The sequence below is a fragment of the Lagenorhynchus albirostris genome, chromosome 4, assembly GCF_949774975.1.
Source record: "Lagenorhynchus albirostris chromosome 4, mLagAlb1.1, whole genome shotgun sequence".
Lineage (NCBI taxonomy): Eukaryota > Metazoa > Chordata > Mammalia > Artiodactyla > Delphinidae > Lagenorhynchus > Lagenorhynchus albirostris.
In genome coordinates, this window is record NC_083098.1 from 36071100 (window position 1) to 36089136 (window position 18037).

At 41.2% G+C, this 18037-nt stretch overlaps 1 protein-coding gene across 5 annotated transcripts in view; it reads left to right on the forward strand.

The window, feature by feature from the left end:
• Positions 1-16611, forward strand: part of TMEM192 (transmembrane protein 192) — a 29652-nt gene extending 13041 nt beyond the window's left edge. For all 5 annotated transcript variants that reach the window (XM_060147835.1, XM_060147838.1, XM_060147839.1 and 2 more), the window contains 3 exons: positions 2250-2384; positions 15098-15200; positions 15523-16611. In XM_060147835.1, the coding sequence (XP_060003818.1) occupies positions 2250-2384; positions 15098-15200; positions 15523-15661 (377 nt within the window). In that variant the 3' untranslated portion in view covers positions 15662-16611. The remainder of the gene's footprint in view (positions 1-2249; positions 2385-15097; positions 15201-15522) is intronic.
• The last annotated feature ends 1426 nt before the right edge of the window (positions 16612-18037 follow it).

The following is an 18037-nucleotide window of genomic DNA, read 5'->3' on the forward strand; positions in this document are numbered from 1 at the left end:
AGGGGATTGTTTTATTTTAAATGAAGCTCAGTGCTTTTCCCACAGTAAGAGAAAGACTGTTATATAATAAGATGTATTACTAAAGCAGAAAACCTGGAAAACAATTTATGAAGGCAAGGTCAGAAAGTCCATCCAGGATGCAGACAATTTAAAGGCTTAATGGAATTAAATTGAACTTCTTTAGGTATTTTTGCCTAATTGTCAAGGTTTCTACCTTTTCTAAAAAGCCCTCTTTTTCAATTTGAGTCCAGAATAAATGTTTGAACATTTTGAAACCAAATTAGAAATTAATTTTTCCCCAGAAAAACAGCTCTACAGAATTTAATGTTTTTCCTGTGTTCTGATAGTGCATTTTCTTAAAGGGCAGGCTCTGAGTTCATCTGCTCAGCGAGGCTGTCAATGGGAGCGGGAGGGCCCAGCGGTTGCAGAGAAAGAAGCGTTGTATTGGAGTGGCTGGTCTTGAAGCACCTCCAAGGGGCGGCCTTTACTGCCCCCTGAGGAAGAGTGCGGTTTCTACTTCTACTGCTGATTGCAGTACTTGTTTTTGGCCAGGAGATGTCCCTATAATCTTTGCGCCTCTGACAAAGAGAAAAGCAGAAACCTGTTTGTATACTGACCAAAATAATGTTCAGTTTCTCCACTGATGGTCTGGAAATAGTATTTTTGAGGCCCACCAAGAGATTGTCTAATCTTTGCCTTTCCTCTGACTTTCAAATTATTGCTACACATGTGACCCTTAATCACAGTCTGTTTCTAAACAATTGGACCCTCAGTTTAATCACAGGCGGCATCACTTTTAAGTTACTCATATAAGGACCCAGAAAATCCAGGAGAATTGGGGCAGGTGTTTACTTTGTTTCTATTTTCTTTAAATATTTTTTTTTCTTATTTGAAGAAAAAGAAGGTAAATCTATGAGGGTATAGAACTTCCAGCTAATCCGAAGGGTGTAACCATTCTTTTTTTTTTGCCTGTGATAGTATTGCTGAGTATTGTCTGGCTTCATCCTGATGCTTGTTGTTCTCTGCAGAGAGAAAAATAAATTGATTTTACTTTAGTTTGTGGAGATGGGAGAAGGGCTTTTCTTTCCTTCCAAATAAGTTGAAAATATTTATCTGATTTATCTGTTCTCCTTCCTTAGATCGAAATACATCCTGAACTCTATCAAATGTTATTAGCTGCATAGCAAGTTGCATATTTGTTCTTTTCATTGAAGCGAAAACTTGACCCTTGGAGACATGGTGCTGGGCAGGGTGTTCTCATGATGTCCACAGTACTTATCATTCAGGGGAATGTCTTACTTCTGCAGTCTCTGCTGCCAGCCTGCAAGTTCACCCTGTGACCTGCCACACTGCTGACACAGGCCTTGCTCAGGGCATCAGAAATCCTCTGGAAACTGTGTGTTCACTTTCCCTGCAGAGGTTTTTCCCTAGTTTTTTCCTCTCCCTAAAGCTGTAAAGTTATATTTGTCTTGTACACAAAACTAATTCATAAATTGAGCTATTGGTCAACATGCTAAGACACTATGACATTTGTGAGTGTAAGGGGAGGGCGTAGGGATTTGTGCTGGACCACTGCTTTGTGTAGAGGGACTTCTGATAGGTTATTTAAACAGGGTTCTTTGGCTCACAGTCATCCCTTTGTACCAAGAAGCAGAAGGTAAATCAAATGAGCATCTCCCCAGCCTTGATCAGACTTGGATAAATATGTTAGTTTTAGGAAATTCTAAGGTAAAACATTACAGGAATGACTTCTGCCCCTAAACTTTTCTTTGACAGTCTTCAGACTGTAAGTGCAGAATGAGGTTAAAATGGTCTTCAAAAATAAATAATGGATATGCTGAGCAGGGGGGAAACAGCTCATATTTATTGTCACCCCATTTTTCAGACGAGGAGTGGAGGTGTTAGGTCATCTGTCCAAGGTCAGCAGCGTGTCCCCGTTTTTTTTCTGGATACTCGCTGCGTCCTTTACTGTGCTGCATGACCAGAAGGGGCCACCGGGTCCTCGTAGAAACTCACTCCTTGAGTTTTAAAAAAGTCCAGATTCTTACGTATTTGTGTCATGGGGCATCATTTGCTCTTAGCCGTGTTACATTTGATTTCCATCCTCTACCTTCCTTCGTCGCCGCGTAGCTGGGTGGGTGCCCGCGCCCTCGCGGTACTCCTGCGGGGGCTGCGCCGGGGGCAGCGGCGCGGGCTCCGGGACTCCGTCCAGCCCACGCACGCACGCACGCTGCGTCTCCTCCCCGCAGGCAACACGGCGCTACTCTTCCTGCTCTGCCTGCAGCACTCCTTCCCCGAGCCCAGCGCGGTGTACCTGGACCTCATTCTGGCCACCCTGGCCGTGGAGCTGGTCTGTTCCCTGACGTGCCTGCTCGTGTACACAGGTGAGAATGACAAGGAGCCTGTTCTTATAGAAAGGGCTTTCATTGCTGGTCGCATCCCCACCTGAAGCCCAGCCCATTACCTTCCTGGCGGGAAACCTTTTCTACGTGGCCGTTACCCTATTGAGCACCCATACCTCATTGCTGACCACATCCAGACTTCTGTAATTTCAAACCACCAGGAACATACCGGTGAGTCGCATTTCTAAAGTTGTGTCATCAATAAATTCTTATCAACTAGAATGAAGGCTTTCCATTAAAAAAAAAGAAAATGAAAAAATAAGATCTACAAACTTTTGCATCCTCAAAAGCAACTGAGATGTAACTCTGGCTTTAAATTAAAATATAGCTAAATATAGGACTTCCCTGGCTGTCCAGTGGTTAAGACTCTGTGCTTCCACTAAAGGGGGCATGGGTTCAGTCCGTGGTAGGGGTAAGATCCCACATGCTGTGCGGCAAAATAAAAGTAAAATAAAATAAGTAAATAAGTTAATACATGCAAAACTGCATTTAGCCCAAACTTGATTTTGATAAACCATTTAAGAACCCACTTCTTTCTAAATTTAGAACTGTCTGAGGATTGTTCTGTCTGGCTGTCTCTCAAAACTCTCAGTGGTAAAATTAAATAAGCTTCAAACATGTTAACATGAAAAATAGATGGAAGGATACCTGAAGAGAAAAAACTCCATGCCCGGAAGAAACAAGATTTCATTCCTGCTGCAGTACTGACATGCACTAAAATCTGTAATAGCAGCTAATTTGGTGGCATTGAGCAACAGTTGTTTTGTGACAATAAAATACCTTATCTGTCCATTTGGAAAGAGATAATTTCTTCAGTTATGAAGGAAAAGTCACATGGGCCAAAGCTTGTGTTTCATTTTACTGTTTTGTACCTCTTCTTAAGCCTTCTAGGGCAAATGTTGACTTTGTTCAGTGTATCGCAAAAAATTTAAGGTTGATTCCCTGATACATGCATTTTTCTCGCTTCTCTATATTAAAAAGATTTAAAAGATTCCTAGTTTTGGTAATGCTGATAGGAACTCTTCATGATATGATTCTTTGATATACTAATTCTAATCTAAATTTGACTAATTTGTCTGCAGTAAAGTAGTTAATCTCTAAAAGTCAAGATAGACTCTTCTCATTGGGCACCTGACTGCCCCTGTAGGAAAAAACTAGGGAAATAAAACTTAAAAGCTTTGTGGTGATTTGATTAGCTTTCCATTTGTTTAAAAATAAGCAACGGGGCTTCCCTGGTGACGCAGTGGTTGAGAGTCCATCTGCTGATGCAGGGGACATGGGTTCGTGCCCCAGTCCGGGAAGATCCCACATGCCGTGGAGCGCCTGGGCCCGTGAGCCATGGCCGCTGAGCCTGCGCGTCCGGAGCCTGTGCTCCACAACAGGAGAGGCCACAACAAGTGAGAGGCCCGCGTACCGCAAAAAAATAAAATAAATAAATAAGCAAGGATTCAAAAAATGCCACTCAGTTACCAGCCTTCCAGTAGCCCTGATGTTTGGGCTTCAGCTCAGGAGGAAAGGACTGTAAGGGGCAGCAGGCCCATGTCCAATGTCCTGCGGTTTAGTGAGAGCTCTTCTTGGCTTATTGTGGTGGAAAGGAAGAGTGGAAGATTCTCATTTCATGTAGATTGCACTGGTGTTATTGCCTGGCCTGTGATCTGATATATGCTGACTGCATGGAATTTAATTTATTTTAAAATTAACCACAAACACCAGAAACTATCACAACATTGTAAATCAACTGTACTTCAATTAAAAAAGAAAAAAGGAACACCGTCAGGAAAAAAAAACCCACAAAGATGAGTCTGAAAGATGGACATTTTTCTGTTGTTGAGCTATTGTCTTTTATTTCTGCCTCTTAACTTTTACTTTAATATCCTGTAACTGTTATTTCTTTTTGCCCAGTTCAAGAAACTTAAACTTGTTCCAAGTTTCTTCATTTATCTTGGAGTTATTATATGGAAGACATCATTATAAGGAAATGCCATATGAACGTAACTCCAATTTATAGGCAAGCCTCATGAGACAGTCGAGTCTCAGCCTTCATCTCCTGAGTGGCACTGGACACAGTGGCTCGCTCCCTCCTTGAGATGCGTTCTTTACTTGTCCTGGGAAGCTGGTTTCCTGGCATCCCGCCTGGCCCCCTGATGGCCCCATCTTCTCTTTTGTTGAGCTCTCCCGGCCTGCGTGGTGGAGCCCAGCGCTCAGTCCCTGTCTGCCCTTGGGTGGGCGCGCTGTTCTCGTGCCATCGGAAGCCAAGGGGCTATTCATATCTTTTTTTTTTTGAAGTATAGTTGATTTACAGTGTTGTACTAGTTTCAGGTGTACAGAAAAATGATTCAGATGTATATATTCTTTTTCAGATTCTTGTCCACTATAAGTTATTACAAGATATTGGAATATTCCTGGAATATTACAAGATAGATAGTTCCCTGTGCTATACAGTAGGTCCTTGTTGTTTGTCTATTTTATATACGGTAGTGTATATCTGTTAATCCCAAACTCCTAATTTATTCCTCCCTGCACACCCCGTTTCCCTTTTGGAAACCATAGTTTGTTTTCTGTGTCTGTGAGTTTATTTCTGTTTTGTAAGTAAGTTCATTTGTATCATATTTTAGATTCCACATATAAGTGATAATCATATGCTATTTGTCTTGCTCTGTCTTATTTCATGTAGTATGATAATCTCTGGGTCCATCCATGTTGCTATAAATGGCATTATTTCATTCTTTTTCATGGCTGAGTAATATTCCATTGTATATATGTGTCACGTCTTCTATATCCATTCATCTGTCAGTGGACATTTAGGTTGCTTCCATGTCTTGGCTATTGTAAAAAGTGCTACAATGAACCTTGAGGTGCATGTATCCTTTTTTTCTTTAAACAGCTTTATTTATTTTTGGCTGCATTGGGTTTTCATTGCTGCGTGCGGGCTTTCTCTAGTTGTGGCGAGCGGGGGCTGTTTTTCATTGCATTGCTAGGACTTCTCATTGTGGTGACTTATTCTGTTGTTGTGGAGCACAGGCTCTACGTGCACAGGCTTCAGTAGTTGTGGCACGTGGGCTCAGTTGTTGTGGCTCGGGGGCTCTAGAGCACAGGCTCAGTAGTTGTGACGCATGGGCTTAGTTGCTCCGCTGCATGTGGGATCTTCCCAGACAAGGGCGGGAACCCGTGTCCCCTGCATTGGCAGGCAGATTCTTTTTTTTTTTTAATCATCTTTATTGGGGTATAATTGCTTTACAATGGTGTGTTAGTTTCTGCTTTATAACAAAGTGAATCAGTTATACATATACATATGTTCCCATATCTCTTCCCTTTGCATCTCCCTCCCTCCCACCCTCCCTATCCCATCCCTCCAGGTGGTCACAAAGCACCAAGCCAATATCGCTGAGCCATGCGGCTGCTTCCCACTAGCTATCTACTTTACGTTTGGTAGTGTATATATGTCCATGCATCTCTCTCGCCCTGTCACAGCTCACCCTTCCCCATCCCCATATCCTCAAGTCCGTTCTCTAGTAGGTCTGTGTCTTTATTTCTGTCTTACCCCTAGGTTCTTCATGACATTTTTTTTCCTTAAATTCCATATATATGTGTTAGCATACGGTATTTGTCTTTCTCTTTCTGACTTACTTCACTCTGTATGACAGACTCTAGGTCCATCCCCCTCATTACAAATAGCTCAATTTCGTTTCTTTTTATGGCTGAGTAATATTCCGTTGTATATATGTGCCACGTCTTCTTTATCCATTCATCCGATGATGGGCACTTAGGTTGTTTCCATTTCCTGGCTATTGTAAATAGAGCTGCAATGAACATTTTGGTACATGACTCTTTTTGAATTTTGGTTTTCTCAGGGTATATGCCCAGTAGTGGGATTGCTGGGTCATATGGTAGTTCTATTTGTAGTTTTTTAAGGAACCTCCATACTGTTCTCCATAGTGGCTGAACCAATTCACATTCCCACGAGCAGTGCAAGAGTGTTCCCTTTTCTCTACACCCTCTCCAGCATTTATTGTTTCTAGATTTTTTGATGATGGCCATACTGACTGGTGTGAGATGATATCTCATTGTAGTTTTGATTTGCATTTCTCTAATGATTAATGATGTTGAGCATTCTTTCATGTGTTTGTTGGCAGTCTGTATATCTTCTTTGGATAAATGTCTATTTAGGTCTTCTGCCCATTTTTGGATTGGGTTGTTTGTTTTTTTGTTATTGAGCTGCATGAGCTGCTTGTAAATTTTGGAAATTAATCCTTTGTCAGTTGCTTCATTTGCAAATATTTTCTCCCATTCTGAGGGTTGTCTTTTGGTTTTGTTTATGGTTTCCTCTGCTGTGCAAAAGTTTGAAGTTTCATTAGGTCCCATTTGTTTATTTTTGGTTTTATTTCCATTTCTGTAGGAGGTGGGTCAAAAAGGATCTTGCTGTGATTTATGTCATAGAGTGTTTTGCCTATGTTTTCCTCTAAGAGTTTGATAGTTTCTGGCCTTACATTTAGGTCTTTAATCCATTTTGAGCTTATTTTTCTGTATGGTGTTAGGGAGTGATCTAATCTCATACTTTTATATGTACCTGTCCAGTTTTCCCAGCACCACTTATTGAAGAGGCTGTCCTTTCTCCACTGTACATTCCTGCCACCTTTATCCAAGATAAGGTGTCCATATGTGCGTGGGTTTATCTCTGGGCTTTCTATCCTGTTCCATTGATCTATCTTTCTGTTTTTGTGCCAGTACCATACTGTCTTGATTACTGTAGCTTTGTTGTATAGTCTGAAGTCAGGGAGCCTGATTCCTCCAGCTCCGTTTTTCGTTCTCAAGATTGCTTTGGCTATTCGGGGTCTTTTGTGTTTCCATACAAATTGTGAAATTTTTTGTTCTAGTTCTGTGAAAAATGCCAGTGGTAGTTTGATAGGGATTGCATTGAATCTGTAGATTGCTTTGGGTAGTAGAGTCATTTTCACAATGTTGATTCTTCCAATCCAAGAACATGGTATATCTCTCCATCTATTTGTATCATCTTTAATTTCTTTCATCAGTGTCTTATAATTTTCTGCATACAGGTCGTTTGTCTCTTTAGGTAGGTTTATTCTTAGATATTTTATTCTTCTATTCTTTGCAATGGTAAATGGGAGTGTTTTCGTGATTTCACTTTCAGATTTTTCATCATTAGTATATAGGAATGCCAGAGATTCCTGTGCATTAATTTTGTATCCTGCTACTTTACCAAATTCATTGATTAGCTCTAGTAGTTTTCTGGTAGCATCTTTAGGGTTCTCTATGTATAGTGTCATGTCATCTGCAAACAGTGACAGCTTTACTTCTTCTTTTCCTTTTGGATTCCTTTTATTTCCTTTTCTTCTCTGATTGCTGTGGCTAAAACTTCCAGAACTATGTTGAATAAGAGTGGTGAGAGTGGGCAAACTTGTCTTGTTCCTGATCTTAGTGGAAATGCTTTCAGTTTTTCACCATTGAGGATGATGTTCGCTGTGGGCTTGTCATATATGGCCTTTATTATGTTGAGGAAAGTTCCCTCTATGCCTACTTTCTGCAGGGTTTTTATCATAAATGAGTGTTGAATTTTGTCAAAAGCTTTCTCTGCATCTATTGAGATGATCATACGGTTTTTCCCCTTCAATTTGTTAATATGGTTTATCACATTGATAGATTTGCATATGTTGAAGAATCCTTGCATTCCTGGAATAAACCCCACTGGATCATGGTGTATGATCCTTTTAATGTGCTGTTGGATTCTGTTTGCTAGTATTTTGTTGAGGATTTTTGCATCTATGTTCATCAGTGATATTGACCTGTAGTTTTCTTTCTTTGTGACATCCTTGTCTGGTTTTGGTATCAAGGTGATGGTGGCCTCGTAGAAGGAGTTAGGGAGTGGTCCTCCCTCTGCTATATTTTGGAAGAGTTTGAGAAGGATAGGTGTTAGCTCTTCTCTAAATGTTTGATAGAATTCGCCTGTGAAGCCATCTGGTCCTGGGCTTTTGTTTGTTTGGAAGATTTTTAATCACAGTTTCAATTTCAGTGCTTGTGATTGGTCTGTTCATATTTTCTATTTCTTCCTGATTCAGTCTTGACAGGTTGTGCATTTCTAAGAATTTGTGCATTTCTTCCAGATTGTCCGTTTTATTGGCATAGAGTTGCTTGTAGTAATCTCTCATGATCTTTTTTATTTCTGCAGTGTCAGTTGTTACTTCTCCTTTTTCATTTCTAATTCTATTGATTTGAGTCTTCTCCCTTTTTTTCTTGATGAGTCTGGCTAGTGGTTTATCTATTTTGTTTATCTTCTCAAAGAACCAGCTTTTAGTTTTATTGATCTTTGCTATTGTTTCCTTCTGCTAACTTTGGGGTTTTTTTGTTCTTCTTTCTCTAATTGCTTGAGGTACAAGGTTAGGTTGTTTATTCTAGATGTTTCCTGCTTCTTAAGGTGGGCTTGTATTGCTATAAACTTCCCCCTTAGAACTGGTTTTGCTGCATCCCACAAGTTTTGGGTCGTTGTGTCTCCATTGTCATTTGTTTCTAGGTATTTTTTGATTTCCTCTTTGATTTCTTCAGTGATCACTTCATTATTAAGTAGTGTATCGTTTAGCCTCCATGTGTTTGTATTTTTTACAGATCTTTTCCTGTAATTGATATCTAGTCTCATGGCATTGTGGTCAGAAAAGATACTTGATACAATTTCAATTTTCTTAAATTTACCAAGGCTTGATTTGTGACCTAAGATATGATCAATCCTGGAGAATGTTCCACGAGCACCTGAGAAAAATGTGTATTCTGTTGTTTTTGGATGGAGTGTCCTATAAATATCCATTAAGTCCATCTTGTTTAATGTATCATTTAAAGCTTGTGTTTCCTTATTTATTTTCATTTTGGATGATCTGTCCATTGGTGAAAGTGGGGTGTTAAAGTCCCCTACTATGAATGTGTTACTGTCGATTTCCCCTTTTATGGCTGTTAGTATTTGCCTTATGTATTGAGGTGCTCCTATGTTGGGTGCATAAATATTTACAATTGTTATATCTTCTTCTTGGATCGATACCTTGATCATTATGTAGTGTCTTTCTTTGTCTCTTCTAATAGTCTTTATTTTAAAGTCTATTTTGTCTGATACGAGAATTGCTACTCCAGCTTTCCTTTGCTTTCCATTTGCATGGAATACCTTTTTCCATCCCCTTACTTTCAGTCTGTATGTGTCTCTAGGTCTGAAGTGGGTCTCTTGTAGACAGCAAATATATGCATCTTGTTTTTGTATCCATTCAGTTTTTTGGTGGGAGCATTTAGGACATTTACATTTAAGGTAATTATCGATATGTATGTTCCTATTACCATTTTCTTAATTGTTTTGGGTTCGTTAATATAGGTCTTTTCCTTCTCTTGTGTTTCTTGTCTAGAGAAGTTCCTTTAGCATTTGTTGTAAAGCTGGTTTGGTGGTGCTGAACTCTCTCAGCTTTTGCTTGTCTGTAAAGGTTTTAATTTCTCCATCAAATCTGAATGAGATCCTTGCTGGGTAGAGTAGTCTTGGTTGCAGGTTTTTCTCCTTCATCACTTTCAGTATGTCCTGCCACTCCCTTCTGGCTTGCAGAGTTTCTGCTGAGAGATCAGCTGTTAACCTTATGGGGATTCCCTTGTGTGTTATTTGTTGTTTTTCCCTTGCTGCTTTTAATATGCTTTCTTTGTATTTAATTTTTGACAGTTTGATTAATATGTGTCTTGGCATATTTCTCCTTGGATTTATCCTGTATGGGACTCTCTGTGCTTCCTGGACTTGATTAACTATTTCCTTTCCCATATTAGGGAAGTTTTCAACTATAATCTCTGCAAATATTTTCTCTGTCCCTTTCTTTTTCTCTTCTTCTTCTGGAACCCCTATAATTCGAATGTTGGTGGGTTTAATGTTGTCCCAGAGGTCTCTGAGACTGTCCTCAGTTCTTTTCATTCTTTTTTCTTTATTCTGCTCTGCAGTAGTTATTTCCACTATTTTATCTTCCAGGTCACTTATCCGTTCTTCTGCCTCAGTTATTCTGCTATTGATCCCATCTAGAGTATTTTTAATTTCATTTATTGTGTTGTTCATCGTTGCTTGTTTCATCTTTATTTCTTCTAGGTCCTTGTTAAATGTTACTTGCATTTTGTCCATTTTATTTCCAAGATTTTGGATCATCTTTACTATCATTATTCTGAATTCTTTTTCAGGTTGACTGCCTATTTCCTCTTCATTTGTTAGGTCTGGTGCATTTTTATCTTGCTCCTTTATCTGCTGTGTGTTTCTGTCTTCTCATTTTGCTTATCTTACTGTGTTTGGGGTCTCCTTTTTGCAGGCTGCAGGTTCGTAGTTCCCGTTGTTTTTGATGTCTGTCTCCAGTGGCTAAGGTTGGTTCATTGGGTTGTGTAGGCTTCCTGGTGGAGGGGACTAGTGCCTGTGTTGTGGTGGATGAGGCTGGATCTTGTCTCTCTAGTGGGCAGGTCCACGTCTGGTGGTGTGTTTTGGGGTGTCTGTGGCCTTATTATGATTTTAGGCAGCCTCTCTGCTAATGGGTGGGGTTGTGTTCCTGTCTTGCTAGTTGTTTGGCATAGGTTGTCCAGCACTGTAGCTTGCTGGTTGTTGAGTGAAGCTGGGTGCTGGTGTTAAGATGGAGGTCTCTGGGAGATTTTCGCCGTTTGATATTATGTGGAGCTGGGAGGTCTCTTGTTGACCAGTGTCCTGAAGTTGGCTCTCCCACCTCAGAGGCAGAGCCCTGACTCCTGGCTGGAGCACCAGGAGCCTTTCATCCACACGGCTCTGAATAAAAGGGAGAAAAAGTAGAGAGAATTAGTAGAAGTAGGAAGAAAGAAAGAAAGAAAGGAGAGAAGGAAGGAAGGAAGAAAGAAAGAAAGAAGAAGGCAAGAAGGAAAGAAAGGAGGGAGGGAGGGAGGAGGGAAGGAAGGAAAAAAGAAAGAAGATACAGTAAAATAAAATAAAGTAAAATATAATAAAGTTATTGAATTAAAAAATAATTATTTAGAAAAAAAGGATGGATAAAACCTTAGGACAAATGGTGGAAGCAAAGCTGTACAGACAAGATCTCACACAGAAGCATACACATACACATTCACAAAAAGAGGAAAAGGGGAAAAAATCATAGATCTTGCTCTCAAAGTCCACCTCCTCAATTTGGGATGATTCGTTGTCTATTCAGGTATTCCACAGATGCAGGTACATCAGGTTGATTGTGGAGCTTTAATCCGCTGCTTCTGAGGCTGCTGGGAGAGATTTCCCTTTCTCTTCTTTGTTCTCACAGCTTACAGGGGCTCAGCTTTGGATTTGGCCCTGCCTCTGCGTGTAGGTCGCTGGAGGGCGTCTGTTCTTCGCTCAGACAGGACGGGGTTAAAGGAGCCGCTGATTCGGGGGCTCTGGCACACTCAGGCCGGGGGGAAGGGAGGGGCACTGCGTGCGGGACGGGCCTGCGGCCGGCAGAGGCCGGCGTGACATTGCACCAGCCTGAGGCGCGCCGTGCGTTCTCCCGGGGAAGTTGTCCCTGGTTCCTGGGACCCTGGCAGTGGCGGGCTGCACAGGCTCCCTGGAAGAGGGGTGTGGATAGTGACCTGTGCTCGCACACAGGCCCCTTGGTGCTGGCAGCAGCAGCCTTAGCGTCTCCCGCCCGTCTCTGGGATCCGCGCTTTTAGCTGCGGCTCGCGCCCATCCTTGGGGTCCACGCTTTTAGCCGCGGCTCGCGGGCAGGCAGATACTTAACCACTGTGCCACCAGGGAAGTCCCCTGCATGTAACCTTTTGAACCATGTTTTTCCTCTGGATATATGCCCAGGAGTGGGAGTGCTGGATCATATGGTAAATCTGCTTTTAGTTTTTTAACAAACCTCCATACTGTTCTCCATAGTGGCTGTACCAATTTACATTCCCATCAACAGTGCAGGAGGGTTCCCTTTTCTCCCCACCCCCTCCAGCATTTATTATTTGTAGACTTTTTATTTTATTTGTAGACTTTTTTTTTTGTAGACCTTTTTTTTTTTTTTTTTTTTTTGCGGTACGCAGGCCTCTCACTGTTGTGGCCTCTCCCATTGCAGAGCACAGGCTCCAGACATGCAGGCTTAGTGGCCATGGCTCACGGGCCTAGCCGCTCTGCGGCATGTGGGATCTTCCCAGACCGGGGCACAAACCCATGTCCCCTGCATCGGCAGGCGAACTCTCAACCACTGCGCCACCAGGGAAGCCCTTTTTTGTAGACTTTTGATGATGGCCATTCTGACTGGTGTGAGGTGATACCTCATTGTAGTTTTGATTTGCATTTCTCTGATTAGCTGTATTGTGCATCTTTTCATGTGTCTGTTGATCATCTTGATGTCTTCTTGGAGAAATGTCTGTGTAGGAGTTTTGCCGAATTTTTGATTGTGTTGTTTGTTTGTTTTTTTGATATTGAGCTATATGAGCTGTTTGTATATTTTGGAAATTAATCCCTTGTTGGTCTTGTGGTTTGGAAATATTTTCTCCCATTCTGTAAGTTTTGTTTTTGTGTTGTTTATGGTTTCCTTTGCTGTGCAAAAGCTTTTAAGTTTCATTAGGTCCCATTTGTTTATTTTTGCTTATATTTCCATTACTGTAGGATATGGATCCAAAAAAAATTGTTGCAATTTGTGTCAGAGTGTTCTGCCTATGTTTTCCTCTAGCAGTTTTATAGTCTCCAGCCTTACATTTAGGTGTTTAATCCATTTTGAGTTTATTTTTGTATATGGTGTTGGAGAATGTTCTAATTTCAGTTTTTACATGTAGCTGTCCAGTTTTCCCAGCAATGCTTATTGAAGAGATTCTTTTCTCCATTGTATATTCTTGCTTCCCTTGTCATGGATTAATTGACCATAAGTGTGTGGGTTTATTTCTGTGTCCTCTGTTCTGTTTGTGTGTTGATCTGTGTGTGTCTGTTTTTGTGTGAGGGGCTTCTCATTTCTAACTCTCTTGACCACCACCTAAAAATCAAGGGCTTCTTGTTACATTCCCTCACTGGTTCTTTCGGCATCTCACTGCCCGCTTCCTTCTGGTCCTTTCTGATTGAACACTCTGCATGTCTCCTAACCTTCTCACATTTCTCTTTAACCTCTTTGTTTAATCTTCTCCAGCCTTATTCTCATCTGAGAGTCACATCAGAATCATCTGTGGGTCCTGGGAGTTCCATGACATGTTGAACATATGACTCAGCACATGCACTTCTGGGTCCATGTGTACTTTTACACAGATGTTCCAAATGGCATTATTTATAGCAGCCAGAAGTGGAAACAACCTAAATGGTGTTAGGATAAAGTGAGGACTAGACCAACAGAAGGTGTTCTACCCATACAGAGGATAGTATTCAGCCACAAAAAGGAAGGAATAGTGGAATGAAGCACTGACACTTACAGTATGGATGAACCTTGAAAGCATTATGCTGAGAGAAAAAAAAGCCAGACGTAAATATTGTATGATTCTGTGTACTTGGAATGCCCAGAGCAGGCACATCTATAGAGAAGGAGAACACATTAGTGGTTGCCTAGTCCTGGAGGTGGGGGTACCTAGAGAGTGACTGCTCATGGATCCCAGGCTTCTTTTTGGGGTGACAAGATGTTCTAAAATTGATTGTGGAGACGGTTGCACAACTGTTTGAATGTACCGAACCATTGAATTGTACACTTTGAAGGAATTGCATTGCATGTGAATTATATCTCAAGGGTTGTCACAAGAAAGGAAAGAATCATATGTGGAGTCTTTAAAAATTGTGCTGGGACCTAACCTACCTCCCCTTCCCCTTCCCACATGTTGAATACTTGACCCATTTGGAGCTGCACGAACAATTCTCAAGGCCAGTCTCATTGGACAGTCACTGCCATCACTGAGGCCTGGCTCAGCCCTTTCTCTTGGCCCCTTGTCACCATCTGTGGTGGGAGTGCTCATTCCAGCCGTGTCCCAGGGTTATTACGCAGGTGGGTCAGGGCCCCCGGACAGTGGCTCTTACTCAGACATGCAGATTGTTCAGCTCAGTCTGTAGCCAAACCTGCAAGGTTGGGAACAACAGCCTTGTTGTGTCTGATTATTCAACTCTCTGCAGCAGACTTCTATCCACGTGCATTAGGCTGCTGGGGCTGCCAGAGCACATACCCAGCCTGGGTGACTAAGACACACAAACTTATTTTCTCTCAGTTGTGGAGGCTGGACCTCTGAGATCAGGGTTTCGCAGACCTGGCTTCTCCAGAGGCTTCTTCCTTGGTGTGTAGGTGGCCGCCTCTCGCTGTGTCCTCACGTGGCCTTTGCTCTGTGAAGGTGCATTCCTGGTGTCCCTTCATCTCTCAGATCAGCACCGCCCCCATTGCTTTGTTCTTACTTTGATTACCTCACCAGAGGTCACGTCTCCAGGGACACTCATGTTGGGGTTAAGGCTTCAGGTTCGTCAGTGGCCTCCAGGTCGCCGAATTCCCTGGCTCTTCCACGTGTCTTCACTTCCGGGCAATGAGCACTGATGGCTCTTTCCTGACTCTTCTCCTGCTTCTGCATCATCATTTCCATTCCCTTTTAGCACATTTTCCCTATTTGTTTATTCACTTCATGAACCGTTTTTTTTTTTTTGCATATTACTTGAAAAGAATAGCCAATTACTAATGAAATTTGAATAAATGGAATTAGAAAATTTTTCGTGATTGGATAACCTGACAATAATGACTTTATTATTTTAGTGAAAATTCGAAAATTTAATAAAGCCAAGCCACAGCCTGATGTACTTGAAGAAGAAAAAATCTATGCTTACCCCAGCAATATTACCTCGGAGACTGGATTCAGGTAAGTGTGGAGTAAAAGATTAGTGAAAGAGATTTAAAAGTTTATTCCATCTGGAAATCTAGAGACCATTCTGATGCTTGGAGTTTAAGGACTCTGCATATGTTAAAATATGTTTACAACTATGTTTGATTTGTTTACTTCCTCTCAGCTGTGGTGAAACCAAGTCTAAAGAAAGAATCTCATTTGGGGATATTGCCTTGGCTTATAAAATCTAAGAAAAAGTAACGGATATAATGTGCTGTACTGGAAACTAGTAGAGATCCATTTGCAAAGAGACTTTTGGTGAACATGTGTAACTCATGAATACCTTGGTTCTGTGCAGGACTCTCTCAAGCCTGGAAGAGATTGTGGAGAAGCAAGGAGACATCATAGTGTACCTGAAGCGGCACAATGCCCTGCTCAGCCAGCGTCTGCTGGCCTTCACGTCCTCTGACCTCAGCTCTCAGCCAAGTGGGATTTGACAGCAATTCCAGAGGAGCCAGAGTGATTTAGACTGACCGGCTACCTGACAAGCTGTCTTAGGGAAATGTAGCTTTGCCAAGTAACATTCTACAATTTCTGTTGGAAACCTGAATTTGGTTCTCACCTGTGTGGCTGTTTAATAAGTTGGACTCGCGGATCATTTGAAAGACACTTTGTAGCGCCTCGCGAACTCAAGGGGAATGTCTGTTTTGCACATTTTGAAATTATTTAACTGCCTGGTTTATCCTAGGATCAAAGGTATAGATTAAACATCTCCTTGACCAGCACTTCTTCCATACTTATTGGGACCTGGTAATAATTTGGCTTTTTATAGAGGAAGTCTAAAATGACAACCTATTTACAACTGGGCTTGAGTTTTTCCCACTTTTATACTGGTGAGAGAAGTCATCATTTCTCGTGGTTAGTGTTTTTTCCCATGGAGCCTTATGTATTTTATATGCTTGTGTGGTATTGGATAGCCTTGGCCCTTATGGCTTTTATAAGAATTTCGTCACTGTAGGACCAAGGTCTCACTGGATGATTTACTTTGCAGCCCCTACAGGTTTCCATTCTCCAGAAATAAGATTTGAAGATTACTTGGACCAGCATTAGACCGACCAGTGCTGCCTGTGAAAGCAGGAGAGCCTGCCATTGGCAGCAGCTGAAATAATTAGAGAAGACTTCGGGCTTTCTCTTTATTTTGGCCCTTCTTTGAGAGGTAGCCATGTATTTCAGTATTGACTGTCTTTGGATTAATAAGTTCAGTGACAGGAAAGGGGTCTTCTGTAGCTTTAAGTTTGAAAGAAAAAAAGAATATGTTTTTTAGTCTTGGATTATACTTAAAAATTATGATGAAAAAAATGTCATATCAACATATATAGATATTAAACATATCTAATTCTCCAGATAAAATGAAGCATATTTATGAGTAAATGGCATTGTTTCTCCAGTTTTCCTAGCATGGCCTTTTCATGTATCAGTTTGCTTTTGGCACCTTTACATGCTGCCTCAGAAAGCCTTCTGTGTGAAAGCTTAACATGAGGGAAGGGGATATGTGTGATTATGTATGCTGCTGAATTTCTTTTTTATTTAGCTGAATAATCAATATTTGATTTAAAAATCCTTGAGCTATACATAACTATTTGGCAAGGGATGTGTTCATTGAGTCATACCATACATCTGAAAGGCAAACATCTGTTTCCTTTAGATACAGCCATTGCAGAGCATTCTCAAGGTTTTCTGCTGAGGTCAAGGTGATTGTGTGTCACCTGTAGTCAAAACCATTGAGTCCCAAATTGAAAACATTCACAAACTAAAGCCAAAATTGTATTTTTAAAGTTAAGATTGTATCCAAGTTTCCTGACTTTTCCTTCCTCTCTTTTTTTCTTTTTTCCTTCCTTTTTAATATGTCTCAAAGCCATTGCCTTCTGTGGAAACCTGTCTCTATGTTCTGGAAGAGCTTTTGCCTTTAGCTGTTTTCCTTAGGGAAAATACATGTGGTAGATGGTTAATCCTCATTTACTTTTAAATTCAGTTTGGATCTACAGTCAGTTTCGAAGGTTTATGTGATGAACATTGGTTTACAGAGAAAGGTCTAGTTAAAAAGTTAGAATACTCAAGTTCCGATGGGCTGTCTGTATAATCACCAACACTCTTTTCTAAACTAAGTACTGAACATTTCAAACAATAAAAGAAAATGAAAGAAAGGAATGAACAAAACAATTTAAATGTTAATCATTCTGCGCACCAAGTAGATACTGTGCTAGCACCGTGGATACAAAAATTAATAAGACAGTCCTAGCTTGTAGCTTACATTCTAAGGAGAGGACTGGGATTTCCGGGCTCTGTGCTAAGTGAAATGATGACACTAAGCCCAGAGTGCCATAGGGGCTCCGGCTCAGAGAGTTTCCTGGGGGGAAAGGCTTTAGGTATTCCAGGGAAATTTATGAGTAAACAAGAAGGTCGAACAGCTACAGATGATCATCTGCACTGTGTATAGCTTGAGCCCAAAGGGTGGTGCTGGACGTGGGAGGAGGAACGACCAGTGGCAGATTCTGGGGACCCTAACGCTGTCTAGGCCAAGGGGCCTCCAGTGGAATGGGGCCCACTGAAGTGTTCTAGGCAAGGAAGTGGCAGTCGGTTTTAGTTTCAGAAGGATCAGACTGCCAGTGTGGTGTAGGAAACTGGGTGGCAGAGTATGTGGAGCTGAACTAGGGCAGGTAAAGTAACATTTTATCATGGGTATATATGTATATGTCTGTATTGTATTTCTATATTGTTAATTTGGGGGTTTTATTTCAAATGACAATAGCATCATGACTTGCTGAATTTCTTTGAATACTAATGAATTAGACCTTTTTTCCTCCGTATTCTTT